At 39.3% G+C, this 20,174-nt stretch overlaps 1 protein-coding gene across 2 annotated transcripts; it reads left to right on the top strand.

Annotated features, from left to right (window-relative positions):
- Positions 1 to 207: 207 nt before the first annotated feature.
- On the top strand, positions 208 to 19,062 carry FAM98A (family with sequence similarity 98 member A). 2 transcript variants are annotated; one of them, XM_084624645.1, is made up of 9 exons: positions 208 to 265; positions 502 to 607; positions 3,754 to 3,902; positions 5,973 to 6,107; positions 7,670 to 7,854; positions 10,699 to 10,779; positions 11,629 to 11,745; positions 15,768 to 15,935; positions 17,120 to 19,062. In XM_084624645.1, the coding sequence occupies exons 2-9, from the start codon at positions 555 to 557 to the stop codon at positions 17,879 to 17,881; spliced, it is 1,650 nt and encodes a 549-aa protein (XP_084480771.1). In that variant the 5' UTR covers positions 208 to 265; positions 502 to 554; the 3' UTR covers positions 17,882 to 19,062. The 2 variants fall into 2 exon arrangements, with proteins under 2 accessions (XP_084480771.1, XP_084480772.1); XM_084624646.1 differs by lacking the exon at positions 208 to 265 and adding an exon at positions 2,764 to 2,876.
- The last annotated feature ends 1,112 nt before the right edge of the window (positions 19,063 to 20,174 follow it).

Genomic DNA, 20,174 nt, shown 5'->3' with positions numbered 1-20,174 from the left:
ATTTTTCTTCAAGGGGCCGTTTCTGCTAATAAAACAAAAAACCAGAAATTAAAAAAAAAATCACCCCTCACACTGAAAGAGAAACGGAGAGTAGCGGAGACGTTAAAAGAACACAAGGTGGTGATGTGAATTAGGCACCGCGCAGGGCAGCTCCCGGTGCCGGGTGAGAGGTCAGGCCGGGGGCCTGCTCCCCTCCTCTCCCCTCCCCCCCCCTCCCGCTCTGACATGCCAACCCGGCAGTCGGCTTGGTAGCTGCTTGCGCAGAGTGCGTCGGGGGAGCCCGGTGGGGCAAGGGAGGGGGCAGGCCTGGAGGAGGGGGCGGGGAGCTGACAGGGGTGACCCCCGGCCTGGGCAGGAGCGGTAGCGGAGGGCGTGGCTGAGGAGCCCGGGGCCCGGGGTTGCCGCTGAGCGGGGTGGGGTGAGGTGGCCTCGCCCCGGGCCCGGGGCTGTAGCCGGGGCAGGGGCTGGCGCGCTGGTGACTGACTCCGCTTTGCTGTGCAGGTGCCAGCTTTCTCCCTCGCAAGGAAACAGGCCGGTGGGTGCCCGGGCAAAGGATGGAGTTCGAGCTCATGGAGAGCGACATCCTGGAGGCGCTGGAGGATCTAGGGTAGGTGTCCTTCCCCGGCCTTCCGCGGGATACACGTGTGGGACCGGCTACCCCCTCCCGGCTCGCCCAACCAGCGCTTCGCTCGGGGCGGGGGCAGGTGGACCCGTATCTGGTGGGTGACTTGGCAATTCCCGTGACGGGGATCGAGGCTGAAAACTCCTTGTGCTCGTGTTTCCATGTTAGCTCCGGGTGGCCAATGTGACACTCGCCTATTGTTCCCTCTTCCATAGGCACACGTGAGGGGCTCCTCTAGTGGCAGAGGGAGAGGTGGGGTTTAGGGATTCAACTTCTTCAACGGAAAATCTTTGTTCTAGAAGAAACCCGACTTTGCAGGTTTTGAAATCTTTCTTACAGCAGAAAAATCCTCTCGCAGAAGTACAGCATGTCTGTTGTGTTCTCAGACTTAGTTTCCAGGGCTATTGTGTTGTGTCTGTTGATGGTTTCAGAGTAGCAGCCGTGTTAATCTGTATCCGCAAAAAGAAAAGGAGTACTTGTGGCACCTTAGAGACTAACAAATTTATTTATGCCACAAGTCTTCCTTTTCTTTTTGTCTGTTGATGGTACTTATTTGGATTCTGTGAGTGCAGTATCTGAGAGATGGTCTACACTGGGAACTTACATTGTAATCGGTACATCTCTCAGAGGTAATGAAAAATCTACGCATGTGAGAGACATAGCTATACTGACCTAACCCCTGATGTCAAATTCTTCCATCAATCTAGCTACCGTGTCTAGGCCAGCTGGATTGCCTACACCAGTGGCCCCAACCTTTCTGTGGGAATAGCACATTCCTATTCCTAGAAGACTGTGGTGAGCACCGGGCACCCCGCCACCGAAATGCTGCTGAGAAGCCGCAGCGAAAAGAAGTGTCGCCACCAAAGTGCCGCCGAGAAACGGCAGTGCTTCTCAGCGGCATTTCGGCGGGCGGTTCTCTGGCGGCTGCACTCAGCAGTGGCATTTCAGTGGCGCGGTGTCATGCGGGCGCACACAACTGCCCCAAAGGGAACCATTGCGCCTGCGGGCACTGCATTGGGGACCCCTGGCCTGCACAGATGGGAGAACCCCTCCCGTCTGCGTAGGTAGTGTCGACACTGAAACATTAGTAGGAGCAGCCGCAGTGTTTTGAGTCATCACTTATCCTTGCAGCATCATTGTGTGGTGAGGGAGTACTATTATACCCATTTTACAGATGAGGGAACTAGGCACAGAGAGACTGAGATCCAAGGTCATACAGGAAGTTTATGGCAGAGCAGGGAATTGAACATTGGGTTTTCAAGTCCCAGGCTAGCACCCTGACCAATGGAGAATCTTTCCTTTCTAGTTGAATGTTTAATGAAGGATGCCTTACTACAAAGTGTTCATTAGGCACTGAAATCAAATAGATGTTGTTAAAAACGAATAAACCAAACAGCTTTAATATGTTAAAAGTCTCTGATTAAAATTCCCTTCTGCTTTAAGTTACTCAGCTTTAATTTCCTTGTTTCTTGTGATGTCCTCACTTCATTAGTTCTTTGATCAACATATGCTTTCATGCTAACCGGGGCGGGAGAACCAGGAGTAAAACCTTCCCTTCAGAGAAGGGAGGAAAACAAATATGTAGGCTCTGTACATTATGAAGAAGAATAAAAGGACACAAGCCCATTTTTCCTTTTTCAGGTCATCTTTATAGCACTCTGGGCCAAATTCATTATTCAGGGTGCACATTGATTTAACTTTCAATGTCAATAGGAGATTACACAAATGTAAGGGAGGGCTGAATTTTGCCCAGTGTGGCTTTGTTGATCCATCTGGACTAAACAAAAATGCTGTCAAACTGTGGATTACAAGAGGCTGCAGCAGAAAAAATACATCAACCAGAGCAGGGACATTACTGGAGGGAAGAGGAGCAGAAGTATGTGTGTTATGGAACATGGGGAGGCACAGATTGAAGTTTCAGTCAGCAATCCATAGATTGGATTGCTAGCTAAAGAGCTGAAGAAGTGGAGCCAGGTTATGAGAGAGATGTTAGCTGGGACGGCATTTCTAGGGAAGGGAGAATTGCTAGGAGAATCAGAGAGTGGGCCTTTCTCTTGACAAACTATTTAGGCTCTAATCCTGCAAAGATTACTTGTGTGTGTAACTTTACACCCTGTGAGTAACAACCCAAATCTTTGCAGGATAAGAGCCCTCGTATGCTGGTTGAGACATCTGTCATCTTTGACATCTATCAAGAGTTGACTGCACCAATTGTCAAAGTGGACTCAGTCATTTGAAGTTTTACTTCTTCAAGGTATCAGGGTAACTTCAATTGTTTTTGAGGTTTCTTTGATCCCTTTTCAGATGGGTATATTACATCAAAACAATCTAGCACCTTTTATATTTACTAGAGTACAAGCTGTAATTTGTGCCATTACCGTGCTGGGGGAAATTGTTAGGTTTTCTGGACAAAAAAACCAAAAACCTCCGATCTTCTAAAACCAGTAAATAACTAAAATGTGTTATATTTAGAGTTGAATAAGATTCAGCTTTGACATAGTGCGTACAACTCTCATTATAAAATCGTGCCTACTTATGCCAGGCCTGAATTTGTCCCATAGGTCTCCATACAGAGACAACTTTTCACCTCTTTAATGTCCATATTAAAGTTTTTATTCAACAGAAAATTATTCCTCCTTCACTACTTATATAACATCTTTATCCAGTGTTTCTAATTTGCATTGTCTGGCAACCCAGTAAAAATATGAAAACAAATGACATTTGGGCAATTAAAAAAAAAAAAAAAAGGCAATAGAACAGTCAGGCACTAGTTACTCAACATATTATGAAGCAATAATTCCAGAGAGGTACTTTAGAATTGCAGAAAGAATAGATCAATAAACTAATATCTATGATAGAAGTTGCACTCCATATTTCGGTAGCATTGCTCCGGATGAAAACATTTTGACTCCTGTCACATTTGTTTTACTCAAACATTTTTAATGTCCTGTTTCCCCATAGTTAAATTCATGAATTTTTATGACATTTCCCTGTATCTTCAACACTTAAGATATAATGGTGATATTCCTTACATGTGCACATAGATGTTAAAAAAAAAAAAAAAAATCTATAGCGGAATTCAGTCATAATATAGATGCTTAATAAGTTGTGCTTTTAATTTTACTTGCCAGTTACAAAGGTCCATTGTTAGAAGATGAAGCGCTGACTCAAGCAGTCTCTGGTGGAGCCAGTTCCCCTGAATTTACCAAACTCTCTGCTTGGCTGGTATCTGAGTTAAAGCTATACTGTAAATTAGAAGAAAATGTGCAAGCTACTAACAGTAAGTAACCACAGCCCTGAGAACAAAATTGTGCAGTTAATACCCTTTTATAGATGTGTGTTCTATAGATTTGGTCTGACAGTTGTTAAATCAATTGTACCACTGAGTACTGTGCGCATCCTATCAGTTTTTGGATGATTTCCACCTCATTTTTCAAGCTGACCCAGTGTGCATCCAACAGAAGCTGAATTCATTGTTGGGATGAACTTTCTACTGAAGTTATTTTTTCCTTTAACTGATTTTCACAGAGAGGAGTGTGTTCAGTTCTCGAATACCTTCTTATTTTTGGAGGAAAAAGTTTTATTTATCAAAATTTCAAAATAACTTTTTTACAACTTTTTGGGGATCTGATGTATTAAATTATATTTAAAATTCCAGAGGGGATGCTCTAATAACTAGAGATTTGCCTCAATTGCCTATTTACTCTTGATTATCTTAAAGGGAAGACAAACAGTGAATTATGAAATGCTTTGTGGGGGAGGACTTGGAAATCTAAAATTTTTCATAATTTTTTTAACTTTAATGGGGAAAAACTAAATAAAACTTTCAAGAAAATGTTTAAACAATTTTATTGAGTTTTTAATGAGCTCTAATTCTGGCATTCTTCAGACTTATACTTTATGTATCAGAATCCATATTTTATCTTAAACAGGTATTCAACAGAATTCTGAATATTTGTGGAATTGTATACACTTTTTAACCTATTTTTGTTACAATACCTAATCCTAATATTTTTCTTTAATTTTTCAGTTATAGACTTTTCTGTATTTTTCCATTTGTTTACTTTGTGCATTAATTTTCCCTGGTACAATTGGTTTCCCCTTTGGTTAATGAAAGCATTTAACACTTCAACACAAGAGACTTTTTGTGTGTGTGTGTGTGTGTGTGTGTAAATATAAAACCACACAGATTGGCAAATGGACTCTTAATGTAAAAAGAGAATTTTAACTTGTAATCTACTCAATGTCCCTATATATCTTTTTGTTTCTCAGCGTCCTGTCTCTTTCCATTCTTTTTCCCGCTGTTCCTTTTTGCAATATTTTCCATCTCTTCTTCCTCTCTTTAGTGTGTTCTTTCCAATAATCCTTTTCTCCCTATATTTTATTCATTTTAGTGAGAATACATTACTAGTAGAGGCAGTAAAAGATCTTGCATGTTATAAGGTTCCCACTTCAGGGGCTGAATCAAAATAGAACTAAACTGGATCTTTGTGCCTGTTCCTAAATTCTCAGGAACTTGGGCAATAGATATATATCAAGGGTTTATATATTTATAGTGCTAGTAAGTGGTATCCTAATTTTGTCTGATTTGGTCTTATAATATTTTCGAGTTGATGTCTCTTTTTTAAATGCCCTAATTTTAAACTTTTTTTTTCTATTCACATTTTGTACTTCACTCAGCTTGGATGATGAAAAGCTGTCTTAGTTTCACTCTAGTTCTTGGGCTCTAGGACAAGAAAACACATCTTTTGTCAATCTAAATGTTGCACCTAAGCTACTTGACTTTCCCTCCTACTAAGAAAAAGCAAGTAGGTGAGGGTCATAAATGTAAACTTAAAAGGGGTAGGTTTGTGATACTCTTGACCTTTCTTACCCAGCAGTTCCTAATTATTTACTAAGAGTACTTCAGTCAAAATTGTCTAAATCTAAGATGCCTATCGCTCTGATATTTAAGTGACACTAAGATTCCACACGGATTCCAGATTGGTATCTGTGATATCATTAGTTCCAACTTCTGTACTTTATATGGCTACTAAGTGAAGAGTTCCTAGACTGGGGGAGAGAGCAAATGGAAGCATAAGTCTGCAATCACTGAGGAACTACTTGTCCTCAAATCAGTCATGCTGAGTCCCAAGCTTTGAAAACCCAGAGGACTTCGTGGCTTTCACCCACAGCAATATTTTCATTTTGATACTCCGTTAGCATGAATAACTTTCTGCTGTAGCCACAATTTTTTTTTTTTTACCAAATCACCCTGGTCTCCAAAGTTCTGTAGTTCTTAATTAATTTATGATCACAAAATCAGGAAACTAAATATTTGAACTGATTAAACAAGTTGCTTTTTTTAAAGGTCCAAATGAGGCAGAAGAGTTCCAACTTGAAGTGAGTGGGCTTCTGGGGGAAATGAACTGTCCATATGCATCACTAACATCAGGAGATGTGACAAAACGCCTTCTCAATCAGAAGAACTGCCTCCTGCTGCTCAGTAAGTTAAAGGGAACATTTTCGTAGAGGCCTGCTAATGCAAAGATTTCCGCTCCTGTTCCTTTTTATGATTCTGAAACAGAATAGTGGTGGTATTGTGTTGTTTGTTTCCCATAAGGAGTGAATAATTTTTCAGTAATTCTTAAGTAGGCCAAAATCCAAACAAAAGAATTGAAGGAGTCACATTACACTGCCACGTTTTCAAAAAATTTACCAGTCAGTATCCAGTAGAAAAGATTTGAGGGTGGGAGAGCACCTGTGAAGACCAGAGGCAATGACCTGGTGAAAAGCCTATTGCATTCCTCTCTACAAAGGTACTGGGAAGAGGGAAGCATGTTGAGATTCCAGTCAGGGTAAAGACCTTGGACTTTGCTCAGAGGGTTCACTTTTTGTATCTCACTCTGACTGCTAGATCTGTCATTAGTTTGAATCTTCTATCATGGCCTTCTACCTGACTCTTGGGATGTGGTGAATAGGTGGTGGATGGTTAAGAACTTTCCCTCTTCCACACCCCTAAAACCGACCTGAAAGCCTGACTTTTGGGGAGAGAAGGAGCCTCAGTTTTTCTGTGTCAGCCTCCTCCATAAATAGCTCCTGTATCTCTTTTTGCTGTTTGGTGTTTGAAAGCAGCATAGTAAAGTGACATTCTTGTTGACATAGAATTCCCATTGTATTTTGGAACAGAAGAACTCTAAATTACTGTTGAGATTTCTAGGTGAAATTAAAGAGAAAATGTACCATTAAATACATCACATTTTAATTCAAACTTTAAAAATTATGGGAATCACAAGCTAAGGTTACATAATCAAATCTGACATTAAACATAATGCTGAATTCTTGTACATAAGCAGACACTTCACAAGATTTTGTTCATTTGTGAGTTTTTTTGGGAGGATGGGGTGAGGTGGTAAATCCCTGATTTGCCATCTTCCTGCTGTCTTCATGTGAAAAGCTTTGCAGAGTTCTCTATAGTCCGCTTCAGCATCAGTTCCTGCTTTCTTTACATAGTGTCTCCATTGCCCCCAAGAATAGCTGCGATTGTTTTAACTGTTTTCCAGCCAGCCTAGCTCCCCAGTTCCTTGGATGATCTCCAATCCTGGTTCCCCTGTGAGTCTTTCATTTATACCTCTAGCCGTCCCACTTTTTGACCCAAGACCTTAAGGAGTCCTATCAACCTGGCTGTAAATCCATGGGCTAGCCCCTTCTTGCTTTTTTCCCCATGTTCCCGATCAATATTACTCACTCTGGAAAGGCCTTGCAGGGGAAGAGCCATGCTCTGTTAGGCAGTATAATAAAATCTACTGGAGTGGGGCTTCTCGGCAGGACTGCCAGTTGCCACAGGTGCCTCAACCTTAGAGTTTCCCCTTCTCAGTGATCCCCTCAGGACCACATGCTCCTACCCAGTGATTGTTACAAATATGAGCTTTCTTTGGATTGAAAAATTACATTCTGAAATCTTTCTAAAATGCTCTGTTTGTGCCTTTATCATTTGTAAGTACTTTAATTCTCAGTAATTTTAAAATTAGATGTATCTTACTCTGAAATCTAATTTTCTTACCCCAGCATACCTCATCTCAGAACTGGAAGCTGCCAGAATGCTATGTGTGAACACCCCTCCAAAAAAAGCACAAGAAGGAGGTGGTAGCGAGGTCTTTCAGGAGCTAAAAGGCATTTGTATTGCATTAGGCATGTCCAAGCCTCCAGCCAACATAACTATGTTCCAGTTCTTCAGTGGAATCGAAAAAAAAGTAAGATCCAAAGGAACAAAAGTACAATATTAGAGTATTATTGCTTTCATTTAAATGAGCTCCATTGCCTCTTTTGAAACTTTTCTACCATTGGGGATTAATGTGGTTTACAGAATGTGCTATGAATCACAAAGAAATTGCAGATATTAAAAGTGAACTTAAGGGCTTCTTCGTTGTTAAGACCTGAGGTCAGGGTTCTGTGTATCTTGCTCAAAGGCTGTGGCTATCTCATTACCATGAAGGGTTCCATATTCCTTATGCAGCTGTAGGTCTCTGAGTCATTACCTGCTGCTGAGGATTCTCAGAACCACTGAACTTAGGTCTTGGCAGGTAAGTCAAGGAGAAACTTGTTTCTAATTACTACTTAGATATTTAAACAACTTTTTAAAGGGATCTGTCATCTTGAAATCTAGTCAGTTAAAATTTATATCAAGTGAACACCTACCCTAGAGTCCCCATGTCATTTTGTGTGACTTTGATTACATTTTCTATTTTCTTTTTTTTTTTTAAATAATGAATGTTCTTACTATCTGGGGGAAACAGTGAAACTGAATGTGTGGTCGAATGCACAAATTAAACTGCAGAAAAAAAGGAAAATATTTTTTCTTTGTTATAAAAATACATTTTTGTTTAAAAAAAACCTTTAACTTTCTTATATTATCTGTCCCTTAAAGTTTACATAATTACTAAGGTCCCCAAACCCCCTTTTAGAAACCTTTTGTTAATCTTTTAGGAATTTCTACTTCAGCTGAGTCAAAGTTGCTAGAAATGACTCATTTGGAAGTCTTTAAAGAGAATTTGGCTTTCCAAATTGCCCTCATTTAGGAGGGGAAAGATAATGTGGACTCAGGAGATCACAGGTTTGTTCCTTGCTTTGTCATGGATTTGAGACTTCAGAAAAGTCAGTTTAAGATCTCTGTGCCTCCATTTTCCCATCTGTAAAATGGAGAAAATGCTTTATCTCACATGGATGAACTCATTAACATGGCAAAGTTTTTCTGATGAAAGGTGCTCTATAGATAATTCTTTGTATTTATATCAAAAGATTCTGATCATACAATGTAAAAATGACATACTAGAGTTCATACTTTTTCAAAATTTCATAATTAACTTCCCTATCACTTTTTTGCTTGGTTCACAATAACAGGCAATGCTAAGTCTATTAAGCTTAAAGGGATACTGTTAAGTCAGTTTAGGCCCCAAAGTCATCTTGTAGTGAAAACAGACTAAAAGGCTAATGAGATGTTTCAGTGAATTTTTAAAAAACGTTAAGCAGAAACTTATTTTTCAGGGAATTTGCAGTGTTTGCAATCCAAACTTTGGAATATCTTGGTAGTAGTTAGAAACCAAAATGTGAAGCTGATTAGACACTGACTATAAACAAAATTGAAACGTAATGGTCGACTTTCATTGACACAATCTGAATGAAAGGCAAAAACTACAATATCATAAGTAGTGAAAAGTTTAGATTTGAATATACAGTGACGATAGCTGTATTTTCTTCTTTTGTGCATTCCAAAGTTTCTGCCAGCTACAGTAAACTTTGATTTCCAACGGTAATCTTGTTCATGCATATGGCAAATATGCAGCTTATTTAAATCAACCATTAGTTCTGCTGTTCTGTATGTATTGGGTTTTTTGAACTAGTAAGCAAAACAGATAGGAATTGGCGATGAGTGTAGTAATAAGTAGCACTTACAGTCATAAAGAATGATTATGAAATAGACAGGTACCTAGAATTATAAACTTGGAAACCTTTCAGTTGATATCCAGTTTTCCAGAAACTTCTTTGGAACAACAACATTTTGCAAATCAGAAAGACGTTTGCGTGCAATTCTGGTGGTTGTAAAGGACATGTTCTGGCAGGGACAGAGATAGGTAGGAAAAGTTTTCTAAATTTTAAGAGAGGACCAGGCATGCATTTACCAGTATATTGAAAAGGTGAAAACAACTTTCTTCAAATGGGTTGTGCTTCATGAAATGTACAAATTACCATCTGGTAGGAAACCATAAGCAAAGAGTTTGGGCAAAGCATCGCTTCTTTTTATGACTGTGGCTTTATCTGGGGCATGACTTGCAGAGGCACTGTTCATCTACAGTTCCCATTGATTTCAGTGGGAGCTGCAGGTATCCAGCACCTCTGGGAAACCAGGCCTTACATTTTGTAGGCCGCTGAAGAGAGTATTTGCATAAATTCAGAAACATGACTTGCAACAGTGGAAAGAAGCAGTATCTTTGTGACTCATTGACCCACTTTTCCTCCAGTCCAAGTGTTTTATCCCATTTCTATACCTGCGTTCTTAGTAGTTTTAAGATGGGAAAGATGGAATAGTAGCTACACACAAATCATTTGATCAGCATATAATTTAAATGATCATATTGAAGAACGTATTTTTTATTACAAGAGGGGCCCGTTTTAGATCCTCCTTCCATGAAGTCTTCATATAAAATATTCTGGAATTGAGAATGCTATGAAGTAATTATATATAGGATAGTTTCTGTGTTTAAAGGGAAATAGACCTCATCAAATGTTTGATTTTCCATTTTAATCACAGATGTTTCCTATCTCTGAGGTCATAATGGAGTCTGTTGATCTTTGTATGTATTTTCTCTCCCTTATATCTAAGATTATTATATTACTTGTAACAATAAGAGTTAAGAATTTTCAGACACAAATGTGATTGGCTCTTTATACAGCACAATGTATTTTGGACAGTCCTGTATCAAAACAAAGGGCCCCCCTGTGCTTCCTATATAATACCCAGTCCCTCCCTCCCTAAATCTGATTTTTGAAAAGCCGTGTTTATGGCCACGGTAGCATGTTCACAATATATGTTATTACAGCTAAAAGAAACCTTAGCAAAGGTTCCGCCTGGCCATGTTGGAAAACCTTTACTGAAGAAACCATTGGGACCAGCTCATTGGGTAAGGAACCAAGTGTGTAAGAGACTTTTTGTCTCCCGTGTCTGGTAGCATTACCAAATACTTTGTGGTTTTTTTTGTTTGTTTTTTGTTTTTTAAAATCAGTTATCTTGAGTACAGACTCCTGGCAAAAGATAGACAAGAATTCCCTTTAGCCCTAAATGTCTGCGTTTTTGCCCTAGCAGGGACCATTGCTTGCCACCCTGAGAAGCCATAGCGTTTCCAGTGGTATCTTGTCTTTTTTTCCAATTATGAATCATAAAGGAACATCTTGTTGCTGCATGAGGCTGCCTTGTCTCTGCTGCATCATAGCCTCTAATCGAGATCCTTATACAGTATTTCAAACAATTATCCAAGTACTGCTTTTTATTCTTAGCGCCACATCTCTTGTCTTAAAGACACTTTAGTTTTGAGGAGCTGTGGACTTCAGACTCCCTAGCACTTGAGGGTATAAATCCTTGCATTTCTTTGAGTTTATACCTTGTTCATATTTTTCTCCTCCTTACTTGTTTGCTCTGGAAAATACTGGAGGAAGCAAACCAGCAGCTTAAAAAAAGTGAGACGTTTCATACCGTATGAACAACATTGAACACTGTGCCGATAGGAGGCTGTACTTGGGCTGCCATGAAGAAGGTAGAGCTTTCATGGCAGTCAGGGAAGTAGTGTTAGCAGCTGGGGCTTGCATTTGAGGCCCAATTCCATGACTGGAGAATGTTTAATAGGTAGATAATTGTGTGCTAAAGTCAAATCTGTGTTTAATATCTGAATCTGTTTATACCATTGTCTATCATTTATTGTTACAATTAGAAAATAATCTAGTGTGTGTGTCACACTCATGAATCTTCATTTCAGGAAAAAATTGAAGCAATTAACCAAGCCATAGCCAATGAGTATGAAGTTCGGAGAAAACTCTTAGTGAAACGTTTGGATGTAACTGTGCAGTCGTTTGGCTGGTCAGATAGAGCTAAGGTACAAATTGCTTTCTGTAAACATGCTGAACATGCAGATCACTTATGCTTTATATAAAATATCTTTTGAAAACTGACTTTCCTTGCACTTAATGGAAAACATCCCCTGATGTAATATTTTTGGTTTATGGATTTCTGAAGAAGTTTACTACAGAATAAGTTGACTACAAAATTCTGTTTTAAAACTGATGATTATTATATGATTTAGTAACTATATATGTGCATATAACTATGTATAGAGAGCAAAAAATAAAGTTAAATGGATAAATAGAAGAATAAATATTAGGGATAAGAGGGGATTGTTAGATTTTTTCATTCACTGTCACATTAGCAATCTTACATTAGAACCAAGGAAACCAAGATTGGAATCTCTTCTTTGCATTGTTTCTGAAGAATCATGTCAGTGAATCCTGCTTCTGACCACCTCTTTACTTAGTACCAAAGTCTGTGCTGTCTGCTGAAGTGCTGACTTTTCCCCAAAATCAAGCTGCATCTGCAAGCCCAGATCCTTAGGTACATTACTGTTATGTAAGGCTGTCTTGAATGTTTCCATGCACTGCAATTTGCTCTGTCATCCTGGCTGTCAGGTAATATTTTGGTATATAATTTTGTTCTTGAATTGTAGCATGGAGTGTGATGTGATTTCAACCCCTTCTGAAGTTAATTGGATATGATCATTCTGGTTTCCAAACTAACTACCTGATCTCTCCCCTATGACAAAATTCCAAATATATTGATAGCAAAAATTGGGAACGATTATTTTAAACATAACAAGCATTTAAGCATGACAAGCATTATAAATCTGGCTTCTAAAATTATCACTATTGTCTAAATAATGTCCATAATGGTGCGATTAGTTAGCACTACCACATAAATTAGGTGGCCATCAACGTAGGTGAGTTTCAGAGCCAGATGATGTAAAGTCTCACGTCCAATGTCTTTTGACTAAATAAGTTACTTAAAAATCAACAGCTTAAAAAATAAATTGTTCTGTATTTATCTTCTCTCTGGCTTGGGATCCTCTACCATCACACAGACGGGGCTATAGGTGTCACACAAGTGATGGAAGGCAGTGGCGATATGTCAGGTTTCATTGACAGACTTGGAAGAGCTGTTTAATACTTAGTGTTTCAACAGAAACTGAAAGCGAGCAGTGAGTTTTGGGCTGTGTTAAAAACACCTTGGGACTTGTGGCTGTGTCATGGTTTTGCAAAACCTGCCTTTTTTTCAAAAGAAGTGTCTTGCAGGGGCTCCAAGGTTTGATCAGCTGTTCAGATTTAGTTTAGGAAAAGCACAGTGTTCTTCACTGTATTTTCAGTAGAAATGTATTGAAAGAGCTGTTATGAACACAACAAGGGAGGACTAAGGACAATGTCTGGGCTGGGGAAATAGCTTGAACTAATTGTGTGAGATTGCAATTAAACTGTGTAGGGAAAACTATATGTGCACAGTATTTAAGCACTGGCAATATGTTATATTTAAAATTTTATTTTCCTAGCAACTTTCAAAGATACGGTATTCATTTTAAAATATGAACTTTTAAAAACTTCTTTTTATAATTTCATTAAGAATCAAAGAATGCAGTAGTGGTAACTAATTGCTTAATTGTACAGATAAAAACAGTAAATAGATTTCACATTTGATGACAAATGACCTTGTTTTCTTCGCTGACTTATATTATGTCTTATGTATTAGAGATTTTTAAGGTTAAAGAAATAATTAGTGCAAGAATACTAAAATATTATGGCTGCTCTGTATATTGTATGTGTATTCACCTCAAGGTTGGCTTCATATAAGATCACAAGTGTTTGGATTGTAGGTCAAAAATGGAAAAACGTACTGTACTTCTGTTCTTTTTCCCATGCTATTCTGTTCTTTCTGTCTTTGCTTAGTGTCAGGTAATAAAGTAAGGGTGTCATTCAGTTTTGCTATCTTTATGGTAAACATTTTACCTTTTAGTTGCTAATGTAAAAGTGTAAAGTTGTTTGGTTTTCAAAAAGAATATTTTACGGTGTTTTGTTTGTCCCTGAGTAACCACTTTGATCTACCCACTACAGCTCTTATCATTCCTGTTTCCTGCCTTGAAGGGGAGCTATAGATGGGAAAACTAAAATTTGTTAAGTCACCCTGAAGATGTTAAAATATCAGGAGTTCAGCTGGGAGAACAGATTCTCCCATCCACCTGCCCTCACCCAGTGTTGTCCGCCCCAGGCAATCCACTGTTCAGTTACACTAAATATTCAGTTACATCTCTTTATTCCTTTGCTCCACACCTTTGTTATTCCCTCACTGTCCTTTATCCCCAGTTGCATCTCTGATCCTATTCAATTTGGGCTCAGTCTTGATGATATGCTAGTCAAAGCTAGATGCAGCTAACTTGTGTTGTATCGAGCATGTTACTTGGGGCGGGGGACAGGGGACCTTGCCATAGGTACATTTGGGCAGGAGGTCAAGAGAGCAAGCTGTTAATGACAGAAGGCAATTAGGGAGGATGCAAATGGGAAAGTTAATCTGTTTTTTTCTCCCGACTGAACTTCTGACTGCTCATATTCAGAGTGACTTACGTTTATTTGCCTGTAATATCTCTTCTTGAAGTAGTTTTTTAACTTTCATTACCTTGGTCAATTGTAGCTCCCCTCAAACACAGGAAACAGGAACCGCTGATGGCAGCGGAAGCAGCATGTGAGCAAGAGTGGCTTCTTAGGAAAAAAACGAGGTAAAATATTCCTCTTTTAACTAAACCTTTAAAAAAAGAAAGTTACAGCCTTGAAAATTGGCATTGTAACTCTGCAAAATGTCCATGTAAACTTACCAGCCCATGCACATCTACTTACCTGTGGACTATCATAATTGATAAAAACATGAATATTTTACTAGCCTATCAAACAATTTACTCACACCAGGCAAGGAGAAATGTGAAAGGTTGTATCATATGTAGTAACCACCCACCCTTTCAAATGGCACGCTGACACACTATTTTATGTACGATGTAAGGAAACTGGACAGTTGTGAATTTCAGTAGATTACTTGAGGACGGTGCCCAGATGGTTTTTTGACCATTCAAAGGACCCATCATCAACACATTGGTTTACTGGCTCTTTCATTCCCGCCCTCTTTGTAATATACAGAGTTTGTTACCGAGGGGAATTATATCTAGCAGTGAACAGGAAATAGGATTATAGCAGCAGTTGGGAAGAGTTAAATAGGTTCCTATTATTTAATATAACAGGTGACAGATTTAAGAAGTTAGCATATGCAAAGCAGTAAATAGCTTTAGCTAATTAAATAACGGTTAAAACTGTGAGGTGTTAAACACAATAGCCACATATTACCCCAGTGTAATGAAATCTGTTTATGGTTCAACAAACCATCCCTAAAATAAATGATCCCTTTCCTTTTTATGACCTTCTACGCATTGGTATTATGTAATTAGGTGCTTTACAGACAAATGGGACATCATCTCTGCTTCAGAGAACTTACTGTGTAGGGAAGTTTATGGCTAGCATAAAACTGATTTGAGGGATGTTTTTTTTAAACATCGACTGTTTAGGAATTGTGCGTGTGCAAAAGGAAAAGGAGATGTATACAATCCGAATCAGTAACTTTCATTGGCATTGTGAAGGTATTGATTAGCTGGAATTCTTTTTCTAACATAGATAACTGATAATACTGACTGCCTACTCAAGACAAATACATAAATGCAGAATAACAAAATATCTTTCTCTCTCAACAATTTTCAGCTGTAAGAAGCAAATGTGTGCAAAGTAACATTTTGGCAATCAGGTTAGAATGATCATTCTTGTGTGACTAGAGTGAAAAAATAATTTGGCTCACGCAGTCCTTATTACAGTAATCCTTAAATTCAAATAGTGATTCTTAGCCATTTTGATATTCCTCTTGTATTTTAATAACATAAATATATTTTTATCTAGTTCATTTATTGATCTGGATCTTTTGGTTAGACACGGTCACATACTGATTCCTTTAGCTAATTGAATCATTTGTTTTTCTTTCCTCCAACAGAGTCAAACAGAGAAACTGGCTAAAGTCTACCAACCCAAACGTGCCCTTTTAACTACCAAGTGCACTATTTCCATTGCTCACCTCTTGGCAGCTCGGCAAGATTTGTCAAAGATTATGAGGACAAGCAGTGGGTCTATCCGAGAAAAGACTGTGTGCGCCATTAATAAGGTATGTCTTCAGTGACTGCTGTGAGATGGCAAATGTAACTTCGTACTAGGCTGTGAACATTAAGTCATTTCATTTTAAAATATTAAAAAAGATTTTTGTCCCAATGAGAGAGTGAGTGTGTTAAACACCATAACATTCTGTATTTTTCATCAAAGTCAATGTAAACTGGAAAATACGTGATGAGAAACTTATCATCTTGCTGCTGATCCTTATGCACCAAAGCAAAGTGCGTAGTGTACTTTGAATTAGTTTGTAATTTTAGGAATTGTAACTTCTAATATTTAGGGTCAAATTCTGACACACTCGCAGTGAATAATATCATACTCCACAAGCACCCCCTTTGCTTTCAGTGTGACTCATCCTGGTGTGTTATCCTATTCTGTGTGAGTAAGGGGTTCATAATATCTCCCTTAAGATCCATGTTACAGTTACACTTCATAGTCAACCCACACAGGGAGTGAGGAAGCTACTTGTATATTTGTGGTGTTATCATTTCACTATCAGGTGCTGCTATTGCTCTGATGTCATTAACATCACATCTAGAATAAAGAATGCAATCATTTAATTGAATGGATTTTAATTAGACGGGGTATAAATCTGTTTGCAAAATCAGTGTTTTGCTATTTAGATTCTCGTATGAGTTCTGATTAGATTACATTTATATAGTCAAGGTGCATATTTTTGTAAGAGCAAGTGTTGCCGTGGAAAGAATATTGCATAAATTAAGGAATTACACACATGCTCCTCCAAATCCCGTTATTCCCCTGAGAATTCAGGCTAATCAGACTGACTTGTACCCTGAACTTGAGTCTTATTAGCATTACACTATAGTGTATCTGTTCTTCAATAGTTAACATGAAACGTCACCCACAAAGAATTAAAGAAAGTTTCCGTATTTCAGTAGCACTCAGTGACTGCAGTCAGGATTGGGTTTTGTTGTACTGAACTCTGTACAAACATAAAAACGGTCCCTACCCCAAAAAACTTGCATCTTGTGCCTATTTAGGCGTCAGCAAGGAGGTACAGAAGCCAAAAGGAAAGAAATGGGCCGACAAGAATGATAGTAATAGGAACACAAGGTTGCATATACTATTCACTAGGAACATAAGATTTGCCATACTGGATCAGACTGGTGATGGCATGATATTAGAACTCCTTAAACAATCTTTTTCTTACCTTTACAGGTATTAATGGGCAGAGTACCTGATAGAGGGGGCAGACCAAATGAAATTGAGCCTCCACCTCCTGAGATGCCACCATGGCAGAAAAGACAAGATGGTCCTCCACAGCAAAGTGGAGGCAGAGGAGGAAGAGGTGGCTATGAATCATCATATGGAGGAAGAGGTGGTTATGAACAAGGGGGTCATGACAGAGGAGGGCGAGGAGGTTATGATTCTTCATATGGAGGACGAGGAGGTCATGAACAAGGGGGTCATGAACGAGGCGGTCGAGGAGGAGGACGGGGTGGTTATGACCATGGAAACAGAGCGGGAGGAAGAGGAAACAAGCACCAAGGAGGCTGGACAGATGGCGGAGGAGGAGGCTATCAGGACAGCAACTACAGAGATAGCAACTACAGAGATGCAGGTTTTCAAACAGGTGGTTACCATGGTGGCGGTGGTGGCTACCAAGGAGGCGGCTATGGAGGCTATCAATCGTCTTCATACACAGGAAGTGGATACCAGGGTGGTGGCGGCAGCAGCGGTGGTTACCAGCAAGACAACAGATACCAAGATGGTGGGCACCATGGTGATCGAGGTGGTGGGCGTGGAGGCGGGAGAGGTGGCCGTGGAGGCCGCGGTGGCCGTGGAGGCCCAGGAGGAGGCTGGGGAGGCAGAGGTGGACAGAACTTTAATCAAGGAGGGCAGTTTGAGCAGCACTTCCAGCATGGAGGCTATCAGTATAATCAGTCTGGATTTGGACAAGGAAGACACTTTACTAGCTGAGGCTGCTAAATCTTACACTTCAGCAGAGCTCAAGTAATAGAAACCTAGTGTCAGAGGCCTGATCTATTGCTTCTTGAATTAGTAAAAGACCATATGTGGTGGCAAGGCCCTGTCTGGGTGAGAGGTCTTGCTTCAAGCAAGCTGTAGGTTCCCATACAACTCTGATTTTCTTTTTGTTGTTTGACTGAAATAAATAAATTGCCACTCTTCACTGGGATTAACCAAACCTTAAACCAACAGCTTAGCTTTTTAGATGGAATCCCTTTGATCAAATCATTTTGTTCTGAAATTATTACCCTGCTGTGATTGACTTCCATTCTGGGGGTATAGGAACTTGTAATACACACACACAACATTGAAAACTAATTAAATTATCGTTTATATGTTCTGCATTTCTCTTTTTCACTATTCTTTAGGTGTATATGCTCCAAACACAGTTTTGAGTATTGCTTTTGATTTGCTGCCCTGTCATCTTAATCAAGAAAAGGTTTCTCGCTCATGCTCTCATACCTACTTTCAAACTGCTTTCTAGCTCTCAGGTCTCTTGTATCTATTATCTGAGCTCTACTGCAGATACCACATTCAGTAGCCTTATCTTCCACTAATTGAAAATTGTATCTCCTGCTCAACTCTGGAGATCTCGCCTGCGGCCAGAATCTGTGAAGATCATTTTAAAACCAAGCTAAGTTGTGAACCGATAGTGTATGTAGGGCTGTAGTAAAGTATAGCAATTCAAACTGACCTGCATCCATCCAAAACAAGTTGCTCCTCTTACAAACCTAATTTTTACTTGAAATCAGCTAGAAGGAACAGCAAACTGAAATTTGTTTTATGCACGAGTTAATACCACTGGCTCAGCAAATTCAGGGCAATTTGTTTTGGGGGTTGTCTTTTTTTTTTCTTTTTTTCTTTTCTTTTCTTTTTTTTTTCTTTTTTTTTTTTTGAAGAAATGCACTACGGCCTGGAAAGACTAATTCCTGCCTGGAGGAAGCCCTTTTACTATTGCTGCAGAAAATGAAGCCTGGCTGAGTTTGATGTCTTGACATTTTTTTCCTTTACTGAAAGCCACATAATGCTTCTTGCTGGGATTTTGTGTACATAAACATTGTCAAGCTGTGAAAGAAAATGGCTGAAGGTGTGCTGTTGTATAAAAGGTGAGCAATAAAAGTATCTGTATGTTCTCCAGTTTGTTTGGTTTTCTTTAAATCATGGTAAGGTCTAAAAGAATCGTGCACTAGCAGGAAATTTATAGAGGTTCCTGGCCAGCTATTTTAAGCATGGGATGGGATGAATTCTGCATCTCTTGATGTTTTCAAACCAAGACTGGTAGGATGCCTTTCTGGAAGACATGCTTTAGTCAGACACAAGTCTGGACTTAATACAGGGGTAACTGGCTGAAATTCTATAACCTGTGTTTATATGGGAGCTCACACTAGATTAACCTATGAATAAATGTGCTCATTTTATTTTACATCATTATCTATTGTTGATCATAAGTTATAGCACCTGAATGCAGCAATTCACAGCATAATAGAATATAGCTGGACAAATAGTATTAATAGTCACTCACTATACTAATCAGAAGACAGAGCCAGAAGAAATTCAAATTATTCTCTGGCCACTAGGTGTTGCTATTGATATACAAGTGAAGGTCACTTCAGAAGCACCAATAAAAATATATAGGAATCTAGGTCAATGTCCATTCTGTTCTCATTTAACCTATGGTCTATGTACAAATAGCTTGATGGAGGAAAATGCTTATTAGAGTAGATGGGAGCTTGCACAAGCCCTTTTTTGCAAGCCTAGTAATGTATTTGTCATAGTGTGAGCTTGGTGCTGTTAAATGAATTATGAACTTTCAGCTACAACTGAGCACTTTCACTTCACAAATGTACAGATGGCTTCCAGAGCCAGGCAGTTTGGAGTCTCTAGTTGATGCATTTGTTTTCTGATGGACTATAGTTCTTTGCCCATAGCAGTTTCTGCTGTCAAGTTAAATTTATTTAAAACCCTTCTTTCTCTATCCTCCTCTCCCCTCCCCCCCCGATTCTCAGGAGGGTCTGGATAGCTTTGGATTAGCAAAAGGGTGTTGATTCTTTCACATCTAAGGTCACTGGTTCAGGTTTGGTTCAAGTTGGTGGTCGCTACTATTCATTGCTATCGGCACTTCATTTTATAAAATGGGTTGGTGGTCTCAACCTCCCCGTTTGGAATTTGCTCCTATTTGCTAGCTGCCAAAGATGGAAGGTGCAAGCTGGGTTTGTTCACAGTAGCTTTTTTTCCTCTTATCTTT

This window comes from Lepidochelys olivacea (assembly GCF_965140295.1).
Source record: "Lepidochelys olivacea isolate rLepOli2 genome assembly, chromosome: 3".
NCBI classification, from domain to species: Eukaryota; Metazoa; Chordata; order Testudines; family Cheloniidae; genus Lepidochelys; species Lepidochelys olivacea.
This window is presented reverse-complemented; position numbering and strand designations above follow the sequence as displayed.